Below are 18025 nucleotides of genomic sequence, written 5' to 3'. Positions count from 1 at the left end.
GCGAATCAAAGGAAAGATTTAACACAAGAGAGAGAGAGAGAGAGAGAGAGAGAGAGAGAGAGAGAGAGAGAGAGAGAGAGAGAGAGAGAGAGAGAGAGAGAGAGAGAGAGAGAGAGAGAGAGAGAGAGAGAGAACTCTTCATCCATCATCTCCGAGGTTCAGGGAAATCAACACGTTAGCACAATTCCGAATCTGCAAGTAGAGGACAGTATTAGCGTAGTAGTAGTAGTAGTTGTTGTTGCTGTAAGAAGTAGTAGTGGTGGTAGTAGTATTATGATATTTTATGCTTACGGTACGAGATAGAGAGTTCGAAAAAAACATCGGAAAAATCCATCAAACATGTGTTTCTTAAACTCATGGCTGAACGGTCTGATACAGTATTGAATGCCCCGCCCGTGATGAGCCACCACGCTCATGGTCCCCTATGGACACCGTAAGCGTGTTCCCCGCCTAGCACAACCGTTGGAGTTTGGGAAGGAAAGAACGAGTCATAGCATTGATTTTGATCTCTCCGTCCTATCCTTATAAATATTCAGCACTCAGCACCCACCTGACGGGGCCGGCGCGCAGCTGTCGGCTTCTTCGCTGAAGAGCATCTCCCCGGGACAGGTGCGCTGCTCCAGCCTCCAGCCGCCGCCACCCTGGGGTCGCTGGCAGTGGTAGTAGCCTCGACACAGCCACCGCTTACCCTGTGTGTGTACACAAAACACGCTGTAGTACTGTGTGTGTGTGTGTGTGTGTGTGTGTGTGTGTGTGTGTGTGTGTGTGTGTGTGTGAAGGAGGGAGGGGATGTTATGGCTTACCTCGTAGGTCCCGTCGGGGCCACAGAAGAAGTATTGGTCACACTCAAGTTCCTTGACCCGCGACACGACGTGGTTCATCTTGGCGCTCGAACACTGCACGTTGAAGTCCTGCGAGAGTGCCACGATGACGGGGGAGGGGGTGCCTGGGGTGATGGGGGCGGGGGCAGGGAAGGCACTGGGGGCAGGAGTGGAAGGAGCTAGGGCAGGGAAGACACTGGGGGCAGGGGTGCTGGGGGCGGGGGCAGGGAAGGCACTAGGGGCAGGGGTGGAAGGAGCTGGGGCAGGGAAGGCACTGGGGGCAGGGGTGCTGGGGGCGGGGGCAGGGAAGGCACTGGGGGCAGGGGTGGAAGGAGCTGGGGCAGGGAAGGCACTGGGGGCAGGGGTGCTGGGGGCGGGGGCAGGAAAGGCACTGGGGGCAGGGGTGCTGGGGGCGGGGGCAGGGAATGCACTGGGGGCAGGGGTGCTGGGGGCGGGGGCAGGGAAGGCACTGGGGGCAGGGGTGCTGGGGGCGGGGGCAGGAGTGCTGGGTCTACCCGGTGCAGGTGCCGCCGTGCCGGAGGACGAGGAACACAACTCAGAATCTGAAAATTAAAAAAAAAAATAATAGTCACCACAGCGCTGCACGGTGACCTGCACCCGCTCGTGGGACGCGCCTTTGCGTACACCTGACGGACAGTTTACAACGCCCCACAGCCGATGACTGCGGGGCGTGAGAATACTGGATTCGACACTTTTTTTCTGTAAACAAAGTTAATGGATATAATTATTTTATATAACAGCGGTGGTCGTTAGGTCATGAGTCCTTTACACACTGGGGACTGTGGCACTGGGAACGTATGCGGCGCTGGCCAGCGTGGAAGCAGTAACACACTGCATAAGCCTCACAAGTGTGAGTCGGAAGAACAGTGAGGGAGTTTCCAGCTTTAATATTTTTTTTTTCGAAGTCGACTTTTTACACTATTCTTTAACTGTGTTGAGTAGGGCTTTTGGACACACCAATGTCAGGAGAAAGTTTATTGATATTCGCGTTCTGCGAAGATTGCCGTCATTGTCGCCCTCGCTTTGTGACGCCAGCACCGTTAGATCAGTGTGGCTCACGCGAAGCCTTTTTTGCATTTTCTGATTGCTGTGAAAAAAAATCACGTTCAAGAATCAACATGATGAGGGATCGATACATATGATTTTTCTTTTTGCATTCCGGTACTGTAAAACAAGGCATTTTGTCTTGGTCTACATAAACCGTAATAACTAAGCTCCCCCTCCCCTTTGCAGTCAGGCTGTTTAGTAGTCAGCACCCACCTGACGGGGCCGGCGCGCAGCTGTCGGCCTCCTCGCTGAAGAGCATCTCCCCGGGACAGGTGCGCTGTTCCAGCCTCCAGCCGCCGCCGCCCTGGGGTCGCTGGCAGTGGTAGTAGCCTCGACACAGCCACCGCTTACCCTGTGTGTGTACACAGAACACGCTGTAGTACTGTATGTGTGTGTGTGTGTGTGTGTGTGTGTGTGTGTGTGTGTGTGTAAAGGGGGGAGGGGATGTTATGGCTTACCTCGTAGGTCCCGTCGGGGCCACAGAAGAAGTATTGGTCACACTCAAGTTCCTTGACCCGCGGCACGACGTGGTTCATCTTGGCGCTCGAACACTGCACGTTGAAGTCCTGCGAGAGAGCCACGATGACAGGGGAGGGGGTGCCTGGGGTGGTGGGTGCGGGGGCAGGGAAGGCACTGGGGGCAGGGGTGGAAGGAGCTGCGGCAGGGAAGGCACTGGGGGCAGGGGTGCTGGGTGCGGGGGCAGGGAAGGCACTGGGGGCAGGGGTGGAAGGAGCTGGGGCAGGGAAGGCACTAGGGGCAGGGGTGCTGGGGGCTGGGGCAGGGAAGGCACTTGGGGCAGGGGTGCTGGGGGCGGGGGCAGGGAATGCACTGGGGGCAGGGGTGCTGGGGGCGGGGGCTGGGAAGGCACTGGGGGCAGGGGTGCTGGGGGCGGAGGCAGGGAATGCACTGGGGGCAGGGGTGCTGGGGGCGGGGGCAGGGAAGGCACTGGGGGCAGGGGTGCTGGGGGCGGGGGCAGGGGTGCTGGGTCTACCCGGTGCAGGTGCCGCCGTGCCGGAGGACGAGGAACACAACTCAGAATCTGAAAATTAAAAAAAAAAAATAATAGTCACCACAGCGCTGCACGGTGACCTGCACCCGCTCGTGGGACGCGCCTTTGCGTACACCTGGCGGACAGTTTACAACGCCCCACAGCCGATGACTGCGGGGCGTGAGAATACTGGATTCGACACTTTTTTTCTGTAAACAAAGTTAATGGATATAATTATTTTATATAACAGCGGTGGTCGTTAGGTCATGAGTCCTTTACACACTGGGGACTGTGGCACTGGGAACGTATGCGGCGCTGGCCAGCGTGGAAGCAGTAACACACTGCATAAGCCTCACAAGTGTGAGTCGGAAGAACAGTGAGGGAGTTTCCAGCTTTAATATTTTTTTTTTCGAAGTCGACTTTTTACACTATTCTTTAACTGTGTTGAGTAGGGCTTTTGGACACACCAATGTCAGGAGAAAGTTTGTTGATATTCGCGTTCTGCGAAGATTGCCGTCATTGTCGCCCACGCTTTGTGACGCCAGCACCGTTAGATCAGTGTGGCTCACGCGAAGCCTTTTTTGCATTTTCTGATTGCTGTGAAAAAAAATCACGTTCAAGAATCAACATGATGAGGGATTGATACATATGATTTTTCTTTTTGCATTCCGGTACTGTAAAACAAGGCACTTTGTCTTGGTCTACATAAACCGTAATAACTAAGCTCCCCCTCCCCTTTGCAGTCAGGCTGTTTAGTAGTCAGCACCCACCTGACGGGGCCGGCGCGCAGCTGTCGGCCTCCTCGCTGAAGAGCATCTCCCCGGGACAGGTGCGCTGCTCCAGCCTCCAGCCGCCGCCACCCTGGGGTCGCTGGCAGTGGTAGTAGCCTCGACACAGCCACCGCTTACCCTGTGTGTGTACACAGAACACGCTGTAGTACTGTGTGTGTGTGTGTGTGTGTGTGTTTGTGTAAAGGGGGGAGGGGATGTTATGGCTTACCTCGTAGGTCCCGTCGGGGCCACAGAAGAAGTATTGGTCACACTCAAGTTCCTTGACCCGCGGCACGACGTGGTTCATCTTGGCGCTCGAACACTGCACGTTGAAGTCCTGCGAGAGAGCCACGATGACAGGGGAGGGGGTGCCTGGGGTGGTGGGTGCGGGGGCAGGGAAGGCACTGGGGGCAGGGGTGGAAGGAGCTGCGGCAGGGAAGGCACTGGGGGCAGGGGTGCTGGGTGCGGGGGCAGGGAAGGCACTAGGGGCAGGGGTGGAAGGAGCTGGGGCAGGGAAGGCACTGGGGGCAGGGGTGCTGGGGGCGGGGGCAGGGAATGCACTGGGGGCAGGGGTGCTGGGGGCGGGGGCAGGGAAGGCACTGGGGGCAGGGGTGCTGGGGGCGAGGGCAGGGAATGCACTGGGGGCAGGGGTGCTGGGGGCGGGGGCAGGGGTGCTGGGTCTACCCGGTGCAGCCGCCGCCGTGCCGGAGGACGAGGAACACAACTCAGAATCTGAAAATTAAAAAAAAGAATAATAGTCACCACAGCGCTGCACGGTGACCTGCACCCGCTCGTGGGACTAAGCTCCCCCTCCCCTTTGCAGTCAGGCTGTTTAGTAGTCAGCACCCACCTGACGGGGCCGGCGCGCAGCTGTCGGCCTCCTCGCTGAAGAGCATCTCCCCGGGACAGGTGCGCTGCTCCAGCCTCCAGCCGCCGCCGCCCTGGGGTCGCTGGCAGTGGTAGTAGCCTCGACACAGCCACCGCTTACCCTGTGTGTGTACATAAAACACGCTGTAGTACTGTGTGTGCGTGTGTGTGTGTGTGTGTGTGTGTGTGTGTGAAGGGGGGAGGGGATGTTATGGCTTACCTCGTAGGTCCCGTCGGGGCCACAGAAGAAGTATTGGTCACACTCAAGTTCCTTGACCCGCGGCACGACGTGGTTCATCTTGGCGCTCGAACACTGCACGTTGAAGTCCTGCGAGAGTGCCACGATGACGGGGGAGGGGGTGGTGGGGGCGGGGGCAGGGGTGGAAGGAGCTGCGGCAGGGAAGGCACTGGGGGCAGGGAAGGCACTGGGGGCAGGGGTGCTGGGGGCGGGGGCAGGGAAGGCACTGGGTGCAGGGGTGCTGGGGGTGGGGGCAGGGGTGATGGGGGCGGGGGCAGGGAAGGCACTGGGGGCAGGGGTAGGAGGCTTTGCTGCTGTGGTTGAGGAACAATGTTGGGACTCTGAAAATAAAAATGTTTCAGATTTGAAATTCCTATAATCAGAACAAAAAAAATAAAAATGTATGTAAATGTTGAGTTACTGAAACACGAGTGCGTTTACATTGAAAGTGGAAGCTAACGCACTTCCTGTTTTGCCTGATATCTGTATTTTAACAAGGTTAATTATTGTGGTTATTGTGCCAGATGAAGTCCTTAAGAGATTTTATTCTTCTCAGGGACTCACAGGCCGTGAACGTGACTATAAACAAGTTCAGGAGGAAACGTCGAAAGTTGGACGCTGTAGGAAACCGTCCCTTGTGGTAGCGTTTTAATAACACATAGCCCTCCTATGAGCCAACAGGGTTTTTGTTATACCTCCTCCTCCTCCTCCTCCTCCTCCTCCTCCTCACCTGGAGGCCGCGGCACGCAGAGCCTCGCCGTCTTGTCGAACAGTTCGTCGCCCTGACACATGTTGTAGAAGAAGCTGCCGATGTAACAGCCGCTGCACAGCGTCCTGGGCTGGCTGCAGGGCGCGTAGCGGCGGCAGTCTGCGTCCCGGAACTGGCAGTTCAGGATGGTGCTAGGGGGCAGGGTGGAGGGCGTAGTGGTGGTGGGTGTGGGCGTGGTGGAGGGTGTGGTAAAGGGCGTGGTGGAAAGAGTGATGGAGGGTGTGGTTGAAGGTGTGGTGGAGGGCGTTGTAGAGGGCGTGGTGGAAGGCGTCGTGGGTGGCGTGATGGCGGGTGTGGTTGAGGGTGTGGTGGAGGGCGTGGTGGAAGGCGTCGTGGGTGGCGTGGTGGCGGGTGTGGTTGAGGGTGTGGTGGAGGGCGTGGTGGAAGGCGTCTTGGGTGGCGTGGTGGCGGGTGTGGTTGCGGGCGTGGTGGAGGGCGTGGTGGGGACGGTGGCGGGAGGGGCGCCACACACCTCAGTTTCTGAAATAAGAGTTTTCAGCGTTTATACAATATAGGAGTATTTTTAAGCAGTTATTGCTACTTTTCGTTTCAGCTTAGCGTTCGATGGACTGCTAATTTATACGTTTTTGTCTTGACTTTACATTCAATACAAAATCAAGAAAATGCAAGTGATATCCCTCGGTTATTTTACCGTGTCGGTAGCGGAGGGGCTGCGGACAGAGGGCTGTCAGCGCCAGGGCAGAAGTCATTTTACTTGTTTTGTTTTTTTGTTTTGTTTTGTTTTTTCAATTTTTCAGCATTTCTTCTTAATTAAGATCTAATCAACACCTCCTCAGTCTCCTCCTCTTTTCCCACTGGTACTCCTCTAGTGCAGCTTCGGTCCCCAAAGTAGTGAAGTTCTGTTTCCTAAGCGTACTGTTTCGGCTCCGATCTTTTAAAAACATCGAGAACATCGCCTTCCCCGAGAAAGTACAACGGAGCGCCAGGATACAGTTGTTACGGGCACAGCCGTTTGAAGAACGTCTAAAGGTATTCTTTGTTCCGAAACAAAAGACTACCACGAGGATATCGAATACAGGCCTTCAAATACCCCAGAAATTCAAAACTATCAGTTCTTCGTTTTTTTTTCTTCTGAACTAATTTAACTTGAAAACTCAAAATAACATTCTACCAGTCCCAGCGAGGTTAACATACATTGGCAGGAATATTTTGTTCTCGGAAGCAGAGTCTTCCACGTTACCATGTGGCCTCCTCCTCACCTGCGGGCCGCGGCACGCAGAGCCTCGCCGTCTTGTCGAACAGCTCGTCGGCCTGACACATGTTGTAGAAGAAGCTGCCGATGTAGCAGCCGCTGCACAGCGTCCTGGGCTGGCTGCAGGGCGCGTAGCGGCGGCAGTCTGCGTCCCGGAACTGGCAGTTCAGGACGGTGCTGGGGGGCAGGGTGGAGGGCGTAGTGGTGGTGGGTGTGGGCGTGGTGGAAGGTGTGGTGGAAGGCGTGGTGGAAGGCGTGGTGGAGGGTGTAGTGGAGGGAGTGGTGGAAGGCGTGGTGGAAGGCGTGGTGGAGGGTGTAGTGGAGGGAGTGGTGGAAGGCGTGGTGGAGGGTGTAGTGGAGGGAGTGGTGGAAGGCGTGGTGGAAGGCGTGGTGGATGGTGTAGTGGAAGGCGTGGTGGAAGGCGTGGTGGAGGGTGTAGTGGAGGGAGTGGTGGAAGGCGTGGTGGAAGGCGTGGTGGAGGGTGTAGTGGAGGGAGTGGTGGAAGGCGTGGTGGAAGGCGTGGTGGAGGGTGTAGTGGAGGGAGTGGTGGAAGGCGTGGTGGAGGGTGTCGTGGAAGGCGTGGTGGAAGGCGTGGTGGAAGGCGTGGTGGAGGGTGTAGTGGAAGGCGTGGTGGAAGGCGTGGTGGAGGGTGTAGTGGAGGGAGTGGTGGAAGGCGTGGTGGAAGGCGTGGTGGAGGGTGTAGTGGAGGGAGTGGTGGAAGGCGTGGTGAGGGGCTTGGTGGTTGGCGGTGTGGGTGCGGGGGAGGCGCCACACAACTCCCAGTCTGAAAGATCATCAATCCGTCAGTCATCACGAGAAAGCTCACTAGAGCAGAGACTATGGTAAGGAAGGACACTAATACATTTCCTTTCCCTTCATTTCTGCGTGTTTTTTTGTTTTTTTTTAACATTAAAAACATTTCGACGGCAACAAAATCAGAAAACGAAGAATGTAAAGCCCTCCAAGCGTTGTTCTTGCAGAAATATCACAGTACGAGTAACCAAAAGAGAGATTGAATTTCGTTTGGACAGGCGTCTTGAAACTCCCCACTTCAAAGAGTTCAGGTCGCAGTCAAGAAGAAATACACACGAATAAAGATTGTTCCAGAGTTTACCAGCGAAAGGGATGAATGAATGAAGATGCTGATTAACTCTTGCATAAGGTATTTGGATAGCTTAGAAATGAGCTACAGGAGAAAGTCGAGTGCAACGAGGCATTATCGGTGTTTCCCGGCAAGGCATTGGTTTGTTACGCTCCTCAAGGGTTACAGCATAAACTTTTGCTTCTGATTCCATTACCGTACATTACCGAGGCAGTGACTGCGTGCTTGAGCTCAGGATACGCATTCCACGCACTAATATGAATACCCTATGGCCTAAGCAAAGAAACATCATCACATATTTATTGGAAAGGGCCATTGAGAGCACTGACCCGTGTAACGTATATATTGCTTATTCGTTTTTTGTGTAAAGACTCGTTTTGATATTCTCAAACACCCTTACTTAGAATCTAAGACTGTAACTGGTTAAGTAGAAATGTTAAGGAGAGTACGTTCCTTTGACCTTATTGTCAATGGGAACATATTACATCACCTTCTCCTCCTCCTCCTCCTCCTCCTCCTCCTCCTCCTCCTCCAACTCCTCCTCCTCCAACTCATCCTCCTCCAACTCATCCTCCTCCTCCTCACCTGCGGGCCGCGGTACGCAGAGCGTCGTCGTCTTGTCGAACAGCTCGTCGTCCCGACACATGTTGTAGAAGAAGCTGCCGATGTAACAGCCGCTGCACAGCATCCTGGGCTGGCTGCAGGGCGCGTAGCGGCGGCAGTCTGCGTTCCGGAACTGGCAGTTCAAGACGGTGCTGGGGGGCAGGGTGGAGGGCGTGGTTGAAGGCTTGGTGGCGGGTGTGGTTGAGGGCGTGGTGGAAGGTGTGGTGGAGGGCGTTGTGGAGGGTGTGGTGGGAGGCGTGGTGGAGGGTGTAGTGGAGGGTGTGGTTGAGGGCGTGGTGGAGGGTGTGGTTGAGGGCGTGGTGGAGGGCGTGGTGGAAGGCGTGGTGGAGGGCGTAGTGGAGGGTGTGGTTGAGGGCGTGGTGGAGGGTGTAGTTGCGGGTGTAGTGGAGGGAGTGGTGGAAGGCGTGGTGGGGAGCTTGGTGGTTGGCGGTGTGGGTGCGGGGGAGGCGCCACACAACTCCCAGTCTGAAAGATCATCAATCCGTCAGTCATTACGAGAAAGCTCACTAGAGCAAAGACTATGGTAAGGAAGGACACTAATACATTGCCTTTCCCTTCATTGCTGCGTATCATGTTTTACAACATTAAAAACATCTCCAGGGTAACAAAAACAGAAAACGAAGAATGTAAAGCCTTCCAAGCGTTGTTCTAGGAGAAAGATCAGAGTACGAGTGGCCAAAAGAAAGGTCCAGATTTGGTTGGACAGGTGTCTTGAAGCTTCCCACTTCAAAGCGTTCAAGTCACAGTCAAGAAGAAATACACACGAAAAAAAATTGTTCCAGAGTTTACCAGCGAAAGGGATGAATGAATGAAGATGCTGATTAACTCTTGCATAAGGTATTTGGATAGCTTAGGAATGAACTAGAGGAGAAAGTCGAGTGCAACGAGGCATTTACGGTGTTTCCTGGCCGTATATTGCAACTGAGAAACCAGATGTGATAGCCATCACAGAGACTTGGGTCAACTCTGCACATCTAGTATCTGAACTGTCATTTCCCGGGTACGAAAGCTTCCAAAAAAATCGAATGCACAAGAAAGGAGGAGGAGTAATTTGCTACGTAAAAAGTACGCTCCCTGCCATAAAAATAGACAAACAGGACGCAGAAATGGTGCCGTAGATCCACCGTGGATGACCAGAGAAATAAAAAGGGCGGTAAACTTAAAAAAAAGGAATTATAACCTAATGAAAGAGAATGACACGGCCGAAGCCCGTACTCAGTACCACAACAGCCTCAGAGCTTGTCGCACCCTTATTCAGAGTAGTAAACGCAACTACGAAAAACAAATAGCGCGTGACATCAAGACAAAGTCAAAAAAATTGCAAACCAACTCAAGAACTAGAAATAACGGTTTACCCATTCAGTCTAGTCGATGTAACACAGACATCGTAAGGAGTTTCTTTTCAAACCGAGTCATCCGTCACTGGAACAATCTTCCTTCAGAAGTAGTAAATGCGAATACTATCAACTCCTTCAAATATAGAATCGACCGTCACTTCGCTGCGTCGGGAGTAAACTGAATATTGAGTTGCTTTCATCTGCTCCTCAATATCGAGGTGCTTTCATCTGCTCCTCAATGTCGAGGTGCTTTCATCTGCTCCCCAGGCCCCAGGCTGTCGAGCAGATTGAATCGCCAAAGCGAGCAACCTCGTAATGAGCCAATAGGCATTCTGTTGCCTGCATTTCCATATTTCCATGTTTCCTCCTCCTCCTCCTCCTCCTCCTCCTCCTCCTCTTCTTCTTCCTCTTCCTCCTCCTCCTCCTCCTCCTCCTCCTCCTTACCTGCGGGCCGCGGCACGCAGAGTCTCGCCGTCTTGTCGAACAGCTCGTCGGCCTGACACGTGTTGTAGAAGAAGCTGCCGATGTAGCAGCCGCTGCACAGCGTCCTGGGCTGGCTGCAGGGCGCGTAGCGGCGGCAGTCTGCATCCCGGAACTGGCAGTTCAGAATAATGTTGAGGGGTGTGGTGGAGGGCGTGGTAGAAGGCGTGGTAGTGAACGGTGTGGTGGAGGCCGTGGTAGAAGGCGTGGTAGTGAACGGTGTGGTGGAGGCCGTGGTAGACGGCGTGGTAGTGAACGGTGTGGTGGAAGGTTTGGTGGAGAGCGTGGTGGAGGGACTAGTAAGGGGTGGGCTTGGCGGGGAAACGTCACACGAGTCAGCATCTGGAAACGTACAATGAATTTACAAATGAAGGAAGAATAGCTGCCAAGACGTGTGAGTACTGCACCAATGCTTCACCCCCAGACCTCACCTCCAACTTTCAATTCAGGAAAGCTTTCGTCAACCATTCCATTTATCTCCTCCTCCTCCTCCTCCTCACACACTCACCAGGGGGTCGGGGCACGCAGATCTTTGCCGAGAGATCATACAGATAGCATTCTTCACACGTTCTATTGAGAAAGTCCCCGATGTAGCAACCTTCACACAGCGTCCTTGGCTGAGTGCAGGGAGCGAAACGAAGACATTTTTCACTTTCATACTGACAGAGGACAGTAATAGTGACAGGCTTAGACGTTGGTATTGTAGCAATGGTAGGCGGTGTGGTGCCGTGTCCTCCCGTGCCGCAGGGGGGACTGACGAGGTGGGGGAAGATGCACTGGTCGAGGAAGTCATCAAACACAGTGCCCGGCTCACACTCGAAGTAATACGTGTGATAGAAGCCAACGTTCATGCGGTCCACACATCTGAGGGAAGGAGGGAGGGAGGGAATATACACTTTACGACGCTTAAAAAGATAAAGAGAGAAGGAAAAGAAGATAAAGAGAAAATATAGGGAGGTAAAGAGAGAAGGAAAAAAAGAAGAGAAGAAAAAGATAAAGAGAAAAAAGAAAAGGAAAATAATAAAGATAGAATGAAAACACAATAGCGAACATTTAATGCAATATAAAGAGGGAATAGAAGATAAAGAGAAAGAAAAGGAAATATAAATAGAGAAGATAAAGAGAGAAGGTTAAAAAGATGAAAATAAAGAGAAGGGAAATAAGGCAAAGAAGAGAGAAGGAAAAGAAGATAAAGCCAAAGAGAAGATACAGAAAGAAGGAAAAGAAGATAAAGAAAGATAGAAAATGAAATAGTGAACGTGTGATGCCAACGAAACTAAGCGGCCAAAAAAAAAATAACCAAAAGAAATAAAAAATAAAAAAGATAAAAATAAAAATTAAAGATCGAAAACAAGAAAAAAGAGAAAAGATTAAAAACAAGAAAAGGAAAAGAAAAAAAACACACGTCCCTTCCGACAATCCTCAACTCGGAAAAAAAAAATTCATTAAACTTAACAAGAAAAACAGAAAGAAAAACAAGAAAAAAAGATGTAGGGAGGAGGAAGAAAAGAGCGAACGTTTGATGCCCAGAACAATTTAGTGACAGAAAAAAAAAGAGAAGAAAAAATCAAGAAAAAGATCGAAAAAGGAAAACAAGAAAAGAAAAAACAAATAAACAAGAAAAGGAAAAGAAAGCCAGAAAACAAGAAAATGAAAGAAAGAAAAATGAGAAAAGAAAAAAGAAAACAAAACATAAACAAGAAAAGAAAGGAAAGAAAGAAAAAAATAAAAAAAAATAGAAAAGAAAAAGAAAGCAAGGAGAAAAAAAAGAAGAAAAAAAACACAAACAAAAGAAAAGACAACAAGAGAAACCGATAGTCTAACCTCTGCATGAATCACACACCCAAGAGCCAGGTAGTCGCGCCTTACCTGTAGTACCACGAGCAGTTCCTGGGGTGCGGGAAAACACCTTCGGTCCGACACTTCACCTTGGGGTCCACGATGTAGTCAGGGTAGCGGAGGTCTGGAAGGAAGGATAATAAAGAATGGTTTTAGCGACGCGCCGATATTACATTTACTTAACCAACCGTTCTACTATATCTCCTACCTCTATCCTATACTACTGTCTTCAACTGTATCACATATCTTACTTAACCAACCGTTCTTCTACTATATCTCCTATCTCTATCCTATACTACTATGTCCTCTACTGTATTACATTTCTTACTTAACCAATCGTTCATTTACTATATCTCCTATCTCTATCCTATACTTCTATGTCTTCTACTGTATCTTCTGTATCCCTTCTAACCTTCAAACCTCCCGGAAAACCATTGGAAAGTGTCGAGATCAAAGCAAGTGTGAAAATAACCATGTTGATTATGTTCGAAGTTGTTCTGCTGTTCTCCTTCCTTTTTATATGTGTTTTTTTTATAGTAAAGGAAGCAGTTCAAGGGCAAAAACAATAAGAAAACAAAACAAAGAAACGGAAACAAGAAAAGAAAGCAAATAGAAAAGAAAAAGAAAACTAGGAGAAAAAAGAAAAAAAATACACACAAACAAAAGAAAAGACAAGAGAAGCTGATAGTCTAACCTCTGCATACTCTTAAAAACAAATAGAATTGAGTGGCCTAAAGAGATATTAGTTCTGGATAGAGAGGTGCCTTGTTACTCCCTTCTGTATCTTCCACCAACCTTCACATGTCTTCTACTAACCTTCAGACCTCCCTAAAAACAAAGGAAGGAGTGTCAAGATCAAAACAAGTGTGAAAATGGCCATGAAAGGTGTCGCGAAGTTGTTCTGCTTTTTCTTCTTTTTATATGAAAGCAGAATGAGGGGAAAAAAATCGCAACTCGCTACTTAATTCAGCAATAAGATATGCGACCATGTAAACTGGCTTTGCTTAGCGATGTAATATTATAATGAGAGATTCTTCCTCTGATACAATCTTTCACGCCAGGAATCTTGCCGCCCAACTCTTACCGCCACTTTCACGGGAGCAGGAACACTTGGAAACAAACCTCGCTTGCCTTGCCTCATATGTGTTTAGCTCTTACTATTACTACTGCTACCACAAGTCCACTACTACAACTACTACTACTACTACTACTACCACTACTACTACTACTACTACTACTACTACTACTACTACTACTGTTTGTTACTGATCCCTGACGAATACCTCAAAAAAGTAACCACCACCACCACCACCATTACCACTGGCAACACCACCACCAACAAAACCACCACCACCACCAACAACAACAACAATAGCACTCACATCTCGGCCCCGGAATGGCAGCGAACACCACCGCCGCCGCTGCCGCCAGGAGAGCCGCCCCCAGCACCCCACGCCGCTCCCCCGCCATCTGAAGGCACGGGGCGGGGCTGGGGGAAGGGAGGGACGGGAACCACTAGGGGGGGACCTCGCCCTTCGTGCCACCACTCTGCCGGCGTGATGAAAAGTGGTCCTGTTGTGATGGCAGACTAAACGATTGATTGATTGATTGGTTGATTGATGGTTTATTGTTTGAAAAGTACAAACCAAAGCAGGGAAAACATGCCATCCCAACCCCCAGGCAATACATAATGTGATTTGCAATAATACAAGCAAGAAACGTGTACAATATTCATATCACTAAGCAGTGGAGGAAATGATAAGGTCCGAAAGATGGTAATAGAAGGCAGATTGACGATGCATTCAGAAATAGTAGCCCTAAGGTTTTAACATTGATGATAATGATGATGATGATGATGGTTATGATGATGATGATAATAATAATAATAATAAGAAGAAGAAGAAGAAGAAGAAGAAGAAGAAGAAGAAGAAGAAGAAGAAGAAGAAGAAGAAGAAGAAGAAGAAGAAAAGATAAAGAAGAAAAAAAAAACACGAAGTTATCATGATAGTAAAATAATGATAGCAACAATAAATATTAATAGCAAAAAAAAAAAAAAAAACGAGAAGGAAACGGAAGAGGAGGAAGAAGAAAAAGGAAAACAAGAAGAACGAGAAAAAAGAAAAAAAGTTGAAGGATAAGAAGAGGAAAAACAATTGAAAGAATCAGGAACCAAAGAAGAGAAAGAAACCAAAGAAAACATGCAAAACACCCTATTCACCAACACTGCAGACCAAACAGCACAGTCATAATAATATCCAATAGCCCTTGATCGCTATGGAAAAATACTTCATGTCCAACTTCAAACAAGGAGTCCAGCACAGATGTAAAACGGAAGCAGACATCGTTATACCACCTTAAGAACTGCCCAGACGCGTACAGAATCGAATGACCTTGCAATGCACTAATAATAACCGGTTAAGACGTAAAGACAAGCCGACACAAGACAAGAGAGACGAATGAGAGGCATTGACATTAAGAGAAACACGATCAAGGAGTAGACGGAAGGGACGGAGACTCTTGACAATAATTTATGGAGAAGCAAACGCTGGCTGACGTGACGAATGAGAGGGATAAAGAGATTGTCCTGCAAGGGAATGAATGGACAACAAATGGAGGCTGAACGATAAACAATGAAGTCGTAAACGCGGTAAAGACATAATAGCGAATGCACGGATGTAGATAATATATACAGACACACGAGCAGATATAATGGAAAAGGAAGCAAATAGACCAAAAAGGGACAGACAGTTCATGGCCTTAAGATCAAGAGAAATATAAATGGAATAACACGAATAGGAAGGACAAACCGATCAGCACTAATCAGGAAACAGACGAAGAAACAGGTGAAGAGAAGAAGAAGAAGAAGAAGAAAACAAAGCAGAAAAGAGAAAAAAAACACGAAGAAAGTATCATGATAGTGAAATAATGATAACAGCAATAAATATTAATAGCAAAAAAAAAAAAAAGAACGAGGAGGAAACGAAAGAGGAAGAAGAAGAAGCAAAAGGAAAACAAGAAAAACGAGAAGAGAGAAAAAAATGAAAGAGCAAACAGACCAGCATGAGGCAGCTTATAGCGTTGAGAAAAGGGCATAAAAGTGAAACAGGAAGGATCAGACAGCTTTTATGTTTATGACTGAGATGAAAAAGTAACCAGCACCAAAATTAAAATAGCTAACGGAAAGGATAGAGAGATAAACCGACATGGAGCGGGTATCCAAGTTTAAAAAAGAGGTTGATGAGGTGAATGACAAATGTGAAGAAGAAGAAGAAGGAAGAGGAGGAGGAGGAGGAGGAAGAGAAAGGAGAAGTAGAAGAAAGAAGAGGAGGAGGAGAACGAAGAAGAAAAGATGAAAAAAAAATAGAGATAAATAAAGAAAAATCAATTGTAGAAGAATAAGTAAGAAAACAGAACATATTATGAACGTTTGACAAAAAGAAGAGAAAAGAAAAAGAAGAAAAAGAAAACCGAAGATAAAAAGAATAGAAAATTAGAAGTAAACAAAGAAACATCAATAGTAGATAAATTAGGGAAGCGCAGACCATATGAACGTCGAACAGACGCACGGAATGACGTCAGCGCGCAAACAGGCTACCACGGTAAGGGAAGGGCAATGAAGGTACTCTGCAGGGGTTATTCCTCGGCGTGAGTCAGCCAGCGTTGCCAAGTCATGGAAGGCGGAAGGCATGCCCTGCTCACCTCACGAGGGTTGACAGCTGGGTGTTTGCGCGTAACTGCCCGCATCCCACTCCCCTTTCTTTCTCTCTCCCCTTCTGTCTCTCCGTCTAATTTTTCTTTTTTCTTTCTTTCATCCCACCTGTCATTTCAAATATTTCAGTTGTCATATTTTTTTCCCTCTCCCCGTCTGTCACTCCGTCTAAATTTTCTCTTTCTTCCATCCCACCTGTCATTTCAAATCTCTCAGTTGTCATATTTTTTTTCCTTCTCTCCGTCTGTCTTTCTGTCTACTTTTTTTTTCTTCTCTGTTATCCCACTTGTCATTTTAAATTTCTCAGCTGACTTTTTTTTCTCATTTTCCACTTGTGAGTGTGTGTTTGGTGTGTTTTTTCGTGTGTGTTTTATCCTCAGTTAAGTTGTTTTCCACCTTTCTTCATGTGCTCGTGACTTCACCAATTTTCTCTGTAACCTTTTGTTGTGCACGCCCACCACCCGCCCGCCCGCACAACCACTCGGCAAAACTCCCCAGTCACTCATGTTTGTGGACAGTTCTTATCCGCTTCCTCTTGTTCATTCTCGTTTCTCCTCCTCCTCCTCCTTGTTTTCCTCCTCCTCAGCATCATCTTCTGTTGCTGCTTTATCTACACCAGGCAATCACTTCTTGTTCTTGTTCTAGTTCTTCTTCATTACTCTTTCATCTTCTTTTTTTTCTTCTGTGTCATATTTTCTTGTTCTGTAGCTGCTTTGTTCCTGCTTCTTCTTCTTCTTCTTCTTCTTCTTCTTCTTCTTCTTCTTCTTCTTCTTCTGCTTTGTTCACCTTTCACGTATTCTTTTTTTCATTTCTTCGTATGTGTACTTTGATCTTCTTCTTTTCAATCTTCATCATCATTATAATTTACACAGGCATCCAGTGCTCATTCCATTCATCTCTGACTATCTATCTATGATGTGGCCCACCCATGCTTGTGTCCACTCATCCACTCCTTTGCCTGTCTGTCTGTTCGCAAACCAATGAAAATATACGTCTGTGTTCTCTGCCGGTTGCTTGATGTCTGTCAAGCCAAGTCCGGAAATGTCTGCTTATCCTGCTGGCTGCCGAAGTTGCCTGCCTACCTGTCCCGCTTATCTCCCTTAACCGGGCAGTCTATCAGGTGACAGGGCAAGAATTTCGACAAGTGGATAATCTTACCTGGGGAGCTGGTGATGGAGGTGGTGGTGGTGGTGGAAGGAGGACCCAAAACAGCTAACGGTGCCGGTTGTAGTAGTTGTAGTAGTAGTAGTAGTGTGACAGAGTTAATGAACCTTAGGATATGAGGAAGTGGAGGTTGAGTGAATGAACGTTATGTGGTGTTGGGTCTAAGTTCTTTGTACAGTAGCGGTGGTGGTGGTGAGGGAAGGGTTGAAAGCACGTGTTCTTGTGGTGGTGGACGCTGTGGTACTGATGGTGATGTTTGTGTTGGCTTCACGTTCTTTATGTTGTGTGGGTGAAGGCACTAGTGGTGGTGGTGGCGGTGTGGGCTATACTGATGGTGGTGGTGGTGGTGACAGGGATTTTGTTGGTGTGGTGGTGTGGTGGTGGTCGTGGAGAACTCGACATCACACCCGCCCCCTGTGGAAGCCAGATAGAAACAATGCTGAGGTTTGGGCTCTCTCTCTCTCTCTCTCTCTCTCTCTCTCTCTCTCTCTCTCTCTCTCTCTCTCTCTCTCTCTCTCTCTCTCTCTCTCTCTCTCTCTCTCTCTCTCTCTCTCTCTCTCTCTCTCTCTCTCTCTCTCTCTCTCTCTCTCTCTCTCTCTCTCTCTCTCTCTCTCTCTCTCTTTGTGTGATTTATTCCTTCTTTCCCTTTTCTCTCTTGTATTTTTATCCTTAGTTTTTTTCCCTTCTATTTATCCTATTTTAGTTTTTTTTTTATCTCTGAAGTCCATTGACCTTTTTATTATTCTTTTATTATTTGTTTTTAAGTCTCATATTTTGTGATTTTCTTATCGCTAATTTTACCTTACCCGTCTCTCTCTCTCTCTCTCTCTCTCTCTCTCTCTCTCTCTCTCTCTCTCTCTCTCTCTCTCTCTCTCTCTCACTATCACGAAACACATCTATACCCTATTTTTTCGTTCTCCTCCTCCTCCTCCTCCTCCTCCTCCTCCTCCTCCTCCTCCTCCTCCTCGCTCTGATCTTCCTTCCGACCCCTTTCTTCCTTCCTTAACCCCGCCTTCCCCTCACAATCTCCCTCCCC

At 48.9% G+C, this 18025-nt stretch overlaps 1 protein-coding gene across 1 annotated transcript; it reads right to left on the bottom strand.

Annotated features, from left to right (window-relative positions):
• Window positions 1-1000: 1000 nt before the first annotated feature.
• On the bottom strand, window positions 1001-17395 carry LOC126997155 (mucin-2-like). Its single transcript, XM_050858205.1, has 14 exons — window positions 16984-17395; window positions 13499-13664; window positions 12147-12240; window positions 10786-11141; window positions 10242-10619; window positions 8422-8925; window positions 6742-7518; window positions 5483-6001; window positions 4735-5093; window positions 4498-4636; window positions 3877-4379; window positions 2103-2241; window positions 1097-1384; window positions 1001-1032 (listed from the first exon to the last, which is right to left on the bottom strand). The coding sequence occupies exons 2-14, from the start codon at window positions 13584-13586 to the stop codon at window positions 1001-1003; spliced, it is 4176 nt and encodes a 1391-aa protein (XP_050714162.1). The 5' UTR covers window positions 13587-13664; window positions 16984-17395.
• Between the last annotated feature and the right edge of the window lie 630 nt (window positions 17396-18025).

The sequence above is a fragment of the Eriocheir sinensis genome, chromosome 11 (assembly GCF_024679095.1).
Source record: "Eriocheir sinensis breed Jianghai 21 chromosome 11, ASM2467909v1, whole genome shotgun sequence".
In the NCBI taxonomy this organism is placed as follows: domain Eukaryota; kingdom Metazoa; phylum Arthropoda; class Malacostraca; order Decapoda; family Varunidae; genus Eriocheir; species Eriocheir sinensis.
Note: the sequence above shows the minus strand (reverse complement) of the source record. Positions and strands in the feature narration are given on the sequence as shown.